Source organism: Salvia splendens, chromosome 10 (genome assembly GCF_004379255.2).
Source record: "Salvia splendens isolate huo1 chromosome 10, SspV2, whole genome shotgun sequence".
Lineage (NCBI taxonomy): Eukaryota > Viridiplantae > Streptophyta > Magnoliopsida > Lamiales > Lamiaceae > Salvia > Salvia splendens.
The window spans coordinates 13,268,567-13,276,087 of NC_056041.1; the positions used below are offsets into that span (position 1 = coordinate 13,268,567).

The 7,521-nt window shown below is 36.2% G+C and overlaps 2 protein-coding genes across 2 annotated transcripts in view; one reads left to right on the forward strand and one right to left on the reverse strand.

The window, feature by feature from the left end:
• The window catches only part of LOC121752650 (proline-rich receptor-like protein kinase PERK7), a 7,056-nt gene extending 2,645 nt beyond the window's left edge, over window positions 1-4,411 (forward strand). The window contains exon 9 of the mRNA XM_042147765.1: window positions 4,214-4,411. Coding sequence (XP_042003699.1) covers window positions 4,214-4,411 — 198 coding nt within the window. The remainder of the gene's footprint in view (window positions 1-4,213) is intronic.
• A 2,043-nt stretch (window positions 4,412-6,454) lies between these two features.
• LOC121750100 (bZIP transcription factor 44-like) lies at window positions 6,455-7,521 on the reverse strand. The gene has a single exon (XM_042144557.1). It carries the CDS (start codon window positions 7,181-7,183, stop codon window positions 6,695-6,697), a length of 489 nt encoding a protein of 162 aa, XP_042000491.1. The 5' UTR covers window positions 7,184-7,521; the 3' UTR covers window positions 6,455-6,694.

A 7,521-nucleotide genomic window follows, 5' to 3' on the forward strand; every position in this document is an offset into this window, starting at 1 on the left:
CTCTTTGATGTGCCTTGAGTGGTTAGTGCTTGTCAATTTTTTGAAATATGATATGATGGTTACTATGTTTTCTTGCCATCAATTGATGATGCAACACTATTTAAAATACTCCCATCTTTTACTTTTTGAGTTCCACTTGTTATGTGACAAGAGTTCTATTTACTTGGGTTAAATTACCAAAAGCATGAAAATACATCATGAGATCTAAAGGTGAAATATATATCTTCTTTAACTTTTAATTCTTTTTCAATTTTGGGATTTTCTTTTGATCAAGTGACCTTTCTGTCAATTACTGAACTCATGCCAAGAAAAGGTAATTATCAGTTACCTTGTGAGAAATCTTCCAATTTTCTAGGATTTTAATAAAAGCTTTTTATTCCATCGTTACTAGCTAGGTAGCTGGTAAATATACCGTAGTAATAACTATAAAAAGAGATAAATCATTATCAAAGCAAGGGTGAGTTTAATTGTTAAAATGGAGGATGTATGATGAAGAAAATGGAAATATTAAGCAAGTGGTGTGGAATAAATTAAATGAGTACAAATATTGATTGATATGTACTAGTACTAGTATAGTTTAGTACTATAGGTAACGTGTCGAATATAGATCTAACAAAAAACATGCATGCACGTATACCTTTAACAAAAGTGGGACAAATTGGAAAATTAATGCAAACTCGATTTAGAAATTCATGTATGATAAGTTTTCTTATTTTGCAAGATAGATTGATTATTTAGTTGGTTTAATTTATAAATAAATATGCGTATTATCCCATGCTACGCCATATAAATAAATTTATTATACATATAATGTTAATATCGGTTACTCGAGTAATCGAGTTGTTAGAGCTAAGCTTTCTTGTTAAATGTATACAATATTAGTATTAGTTTGTAACAATACCTCATGAATTAAAATGATTGCATATTTCCATTATTACACTCTAACATGAAAGTGTCCACCATTCTCGGGCGCTCACACACATTAAGGTACATTCTATGATTTATTTATTACCTTAAATCTAGACCAAAAAGAATAATTTAATTTAATTTAATTAATCTTTGATTCCCACTAAACACATGAAATTAAAGTAAAAAATAATTAATAAAACTACAGCCTCCCACATATCCCAGGGGACACTCAAATTCATGTTGGCACGAGGTAAATCTGATTTATCTTTTATTCGAATGAATTAGATATATTCACAGACCACGATGTGAGATTTATGAGTTGGGTTTAATTAATTAATTATCATAAGACAGACTCTTTTTGTCATTGTACTAAAAGTGCTTGTCTCTGCACGTGCGAATTGTACTCTGCAGATTTCCCACCTCCCCTAAAATATTAACTTTATTAATATTTATAGTACTATTTTACTCAAAAAAATTACTACTACTAAATAAATGGATGTATTGAATAAGTAGTATGATTTAACTATTAATAATGTCGGTGTTACCGGCTTGCGCTAGATCTGTTGAATCACATGTAATTTTCATGAGTGGTACTGTAAATTAAAATTATATAAATAGATTCGTTTTATTTTTCCTTTTTTCTTTTTAAAAGTGATTTAATGGAGTACTACTATAGATTAAATTTGATTTTTTAGTTTATAAAAAAAAATAGTTATGGATTGTTAATTTAACTTGATGGATTTTATTTAAATAGAATGTAGGATGGTATCTTTCAAAATATTAGGTACACATTTTTGTCTATAATACTGTAGAAAATAATATTAAGAGAGCGAGAAAGTGTTCTTAACTCTTAAAACAAGACGTTGGAATCTTTATAAGCATCTAGAAAATGACACCCTAACTTTCTGGAATTAATAAATCGTAATATAGTTTGACAAATTTCTTAATTTATGACGATGTCTTTTTTTTATTTTGTTGAAGAAGTCGTAATCCCATTACCTTTCGTTCTCTTCCTAATTTTTCCATCCAAAATGTAACTTTCATTTTCTATTTATTGACGACCCATGATGATGTATATTTTTTCAATATATTTTTACAGTTGCAGGTGGTGTTGACAATCATCCTTTGATGTTAAAGTTGGAGTGGTATAGTAGTACTATTTATTATATATCTTTCTTCATAAAAAGATTTAATGTTAATTAATTAAATGCAAGAGCTTCATCCATGTAATAAGCTTAACATGACGATGTTGAAAGCATCCACATCCGTGCTCTTTGGCAAGAGCACGGATGTGGCCTGAGCCCACTTTTATTAATTTTTACTCCGTGTTCTTCCCCAAGAGCACAACACTCACATTCATGCTCTTCCGCAAGGACATGCTCAAGGGTCCCACTATTCTATTATTCAATTTACATAAAAACATTTTCATAATATTAAAATGCATAAAAATACCCGAAATACTATTACAAATTATAAAAAAAATTAAAAAATTCATAATTAAAGTCTTAAAAATTAAAAATTACATAATTTGAATCCTAAAAATTAAAAATTACATAATAAATTCATAAAATTAAAAAAGCCCACTACTCGTGGCCGAATTTCGCCCAAATGGATGATGAATGTGTATTTATAGATGATTTTGAGATTAATTTTTTTTTAAAAAATCAAAAAATTTCAAAAAAACGGTAATAAAACAGCTATATTTTTGGGTATCCGAAAATATATATTTTTAAATTTTTGGTATGATTTTCGATTTAAAAAAATGCTAACGGCCAATAGAAACGCACTACGTCGCCCTGCTAAGCGGTACAGGCGTGCTCTATGTATCGAGCAGAGCAGTGCCTTTGGCAAGAGCACAGCAGCGGATAGGGGCGTATCGTGCCAGCGGCATGGACGCCGTCCTCCGCAGCTAGCACCGGTGCGGTTACTCTAATGTCATCTATCTTACGCTTTGATCAAAATTAAAGTTGTTGATGTGACATGCCTTATCGAATTTGAAATACCGTCCGTGGCATTCTAAATCGCTAAAAATTTATGGGAGTATTAATTTGCAACAAATTAATTGAAAAACCGTGGCATGCTAATATATCAGAGTGAAATGTTACTAACCTAACTAAAGCAAGAATCTTTTAGGCAAAATAAGAAGAATCTTTATGAACAAAAATGGCAAAATAAAATTTACTTATTTTTCAAATGTTTAGTATTTTATTTTACACTAGTGTTGATATCTTTTTATTACTACTACTTTATTTCACTTTAATAATTAATTATGAACTGTGATACGTCATTTAATACTTCTAATTTTTTCTAATGCGTACTACTCCATACATACCATATATATATGTAATATGTTGTCTAGAAAGAAATATTAATAAAATACTTTTTTTTCTAAATAAAGTCCGAATCGTTGCCTTTTTTCCATTTTCAAGCACTTCAAACACATTGCACGATTATCCTTGAATTTAACATAATACAATATTTTTTAGGCCAAACTGCCTTAAAATCATAAACTTTTGCCAAATTCTGATTTTTCCCATGAACTAAAATTTGGCGTATAATATCATGAATTTTACATTCTATCGCCGTTTTCCCCTGACGGGTTTTCCGGCCATGGAGCAAGCTGACGTGTCATTTTAGTGACGTGGCTATTGAATGTACAATGACGTGTTAAAAAAATTGTTGACTGGACCAAAAATCCCCAAATTTACCTTTAAATTTCACTCCCAATCAATAATCCAATTCAGAATTTATGATTTGGCGGCAAGAAGAAGAAGATTTAGAACTCGAATCTACCACAGTGGCGATTAGAACAACAAGGTTGAGGTTGAGCGCTCCCCGTCATCGAAAAACGAAATTGGAGTGAGAGAGAGAGAAAGGTATTGGAATCTTGAATTTAAGATGTCCGGTCAACGAAGTTTGACCAATAATAAATGTGACGAGACATTTAATTTTTTGGAAATTAAATGATATAGCATCAATCTACGTTCCGCGTAGATGACCGTAGTATATTCACTTTCTTAATCCGATTCCCGGTGAGTGAGAAAAAATGGATTAAAGTTGGTCACATTGTAGCTTTTTATAAAGCTATGAGATTAAAGCTTAGGGAGTAATTAACTAGCGTTAATTATGCCACATAGGAGATGAGACACGTCTTTAATGTGTATTTATTAAGTGACTTTACTACACTTAATAATTATAGTTGGACTAAGATGGGTTGAAGAAGCCCACATGCGCGCACACGCGCGCCGAGCCGTGCCTGTGCCCATGCTCATGGACTTGGACTTGGACATTGGGTGGTCTTTAGACATGTGCTTGGCTTGTCCCTGGACCCAAGCTTAATGTTTTGGACCAACGCTTGGTCAACCTGCATATGCAGAAGATTGAACAACCTGGCACGCTGCGACTTGATCAACAACTTGATCAACTCTGCATGCAGCGGCTGATCAACTGGGTTGACAACAACTTGATCAAGCCAGTAGTGAAGTCCACACGCGACGGATGAACTGGGCGTGTACAGTGTCCAGGTTCAACGTCGACCACTCCTGCTTCAAATTCGTAACGGCTGGCTGTTACAGCCACGCCATGATGACTGCCATCAAGGCTGAGATAAGCCCTGCAGTGGACTAGGCCTATAAATAGGCTAGTCATTCCTTGCATCAATAGAATCAGAACATACACACAAGCATCATATTCTCTATGCATAGTCTTTTTTCTCGAAGCTCTGCCCTCTCCTCTCCATTTCACCGGAGCTCTACTGATAGGAGTGCTGCTTCACCAGGGACGTTGTCGTTTTATCTTTGGGAACGACACGCCGAACCGAGAGCACTACCAGTAGGGATGTCAATGTAGCCCGTAACTTGTGGGCTGGCCCGAATAGCCCGCCAAATTTATAGGGTTAGGGCTGGAAATTTCTAGCCCGATAAAATTAAAACCCGATTAGCCCGCACCCGATTAACCCGCGACCCGTTAGGGCTAGACCCGAAACCCGATGGGCTGGCCCGAAAACCCGATTTTATTAATATAATAATTGATAAATAAATTAAAATTTTCAAATTCACTTAAAAAATATTTAAATTTCTAAAACATACATTAAAATTTCACAAAATATTTCAAAATTTAGTATTGATCATGTTTATGATTGAGTTTGACAATATATCTCAAATTTATCATAATTAAATTATTTTACATTTTATGAATATAACTAATTTTCATCATTATTTATTGGATTGATCGCATATAATCTTATCGGTAGCAACCCGATTAACCCGCTGGGCTAGCCCGAAACCCGAGCTTTTAGGGTTAGGGTTGAACTTTTACAACCCGAAAGAATTCACAACCCGATTAGCCCACACCCGATTGACCCGCAACCGTAGTAGGGCTGGCCCGAAACCCGATGGGCCAGCCCGATTGACATCCCTAACTACCAGGGTGTATCTCGTCTTGCGGAAAGAGGGTTTCCTCGACTCGGCTAAGTTTGATTTAATGTTTCGATTTCATTGTATTTTTTTTTTCAGTTTTTCAGTTCTACCTTCTTGGGTTGTATTATGCCCGGTTTTGTGTATCTCTTGTAATTCCAGTCATTTTCCTCCAACAAGAGGCGCATGAATTGTGACGAATCTAGCGATATAAATGGATGAAGAACGTCTGCAAATGAGAGAGAGTGGATGCCTTCCTCATGCTGCTCCTCACACTCGCGTTAGTGCTCTACCATATTTACCAAATGAGAGAGAATGGATGCCTTCCTCATGTAGCAAGTGCCTTTAACCTCGGTCGTCTTTGGAAACAGCACCGATGGCCCACAACAGATTGAACAGATTCAGTTGGCAGAAACGAGGCCGCTCACAGCAGATTTCACGGGAGAAAGATGAGTCGTCGGTTAGGTCGGAAACAAAAATGGCGGATCATCCGCCTTCCTCTTCGGATCATCCGCCTCGTGCAAAATTAAATCGCCTCCGCTCCCCAAATCAAAACTAAAATCGAAACAAAATGGAAAAAAATGGGAATTGTTAGAAATTGACTGATTCGAAGCAATCTCTGAAAAATCAGAAAATCAATCGAAATTGGGATTAAAATCTAATACTAGGGCTTGCAATTTGGGATTAAAATCGAATTTAAGGTGTAATCTTATTAAAACGATGTCGTTTTGTCTACGGAAAACGGTGTCGTTTTACTATTTTCTGGCGATCTCGACCTCGGCTTTTAGGCTTGCCACATACGCAAGTTTTCAACCGGAAATTCGCAGGGTCAGGTCAAGTGAGAAATACCAGCAACCCGGTAAAGTTTATGACATTATACGCTAAATTTTTAATTCATGAGAAAAACCGGAATTTGACAAAAAGTCTTTAATTTTTAAGGCACTTTGGCCCTATTTTTTCCTGTATGTTTGTCTTGACCAAACTTATTGATATTTTCACAAGTCTACACTGTCAACATCACACGGAGCTAATTGAGTATCCACTCTAATTAGTAGTACTCATTTAAAAATTAATATTGGGACTAAATTCCTAACTTTAAACATTAAACAAACAGTAATAACTTAAACAGGTAGTAGAAGAGAACTATCATTTCAATAAAAGGGAGCATGTTACAATTACAAAAGTCCTTGATTCATAATCCCTTGATCAAAACTTACATGTTAATACAACATAAGCCTCGATCACAAGAAGCCTAATCTACTAAACTCCTTAGTTTTATTTAACCAATTACCGCTAATTATCGGAACTCCAGCTAGTAATTAATCACCTCCATAATACAATAATTAACCATTTTAATTAACCAGCATAATTCAGCACAGAAGTCTAGGCAGATCCACACACGCGGGGCCCGCATCAGCGGGTAAAGCCGCCATCATCAGAATCGGCTGGCTCCACGAGCCGCCGACATGCATATCCCCATACGCGCCGCCGCCGCCGCCGCCGTCATTTCCGCAGCCGGTGAATTCGATGATCTCGACGAGCGACTGCAGGCGGTGGCTGAGCTCCGCCTCCTGAGCGCGGAGGATGGCGTTCTCCGACTCGACGGCGGTGTGGTGCTGCGTGGAGGCGCGGAGGCTGGTGAGGATCTGGTGGTTCTGGCGCCGCAGCTCGGCTACCTGCGCCATCAGCTCCTCCATGTGCTTCTGTTTCCGGAGCCGGCTCCGCCGCGCCGACTCGCGGTTCGAGATCATCCGCTTCCTCTTCCGCAGATCCATCGTCTGCTGCAGATCTTCCTCCGATGCCGAATTCGCCACCGCCGACGACGAATTCGACGAGATTCCGCTCGATGAATAATCCATGGCACCAGATTAATTTTCAATTCAATTTTTTTTAATTCAAGTAGTTTAATTAAAATTAAAGCAATATTTATTGGGATATATGATATATGTATATATATATATAGTAGAGCTTAATTAATTAATTAGCTAAACAGAAACGAGATTAATCATGAGATACAGTAAAACCAGTAGAGAAAAACGACGGAGAATGATTGAACTAAATGGGTCCGGCGCCTGTATGTGGAATTTATCATAAACCCAGAGAGAAAGAGTTCACTAAGAATTATTATTGCAGACATGAATCTCAGAAATCCACAACAATAATCTTAACATTAAGAACTCTTTAGAGAAAAAGAAAA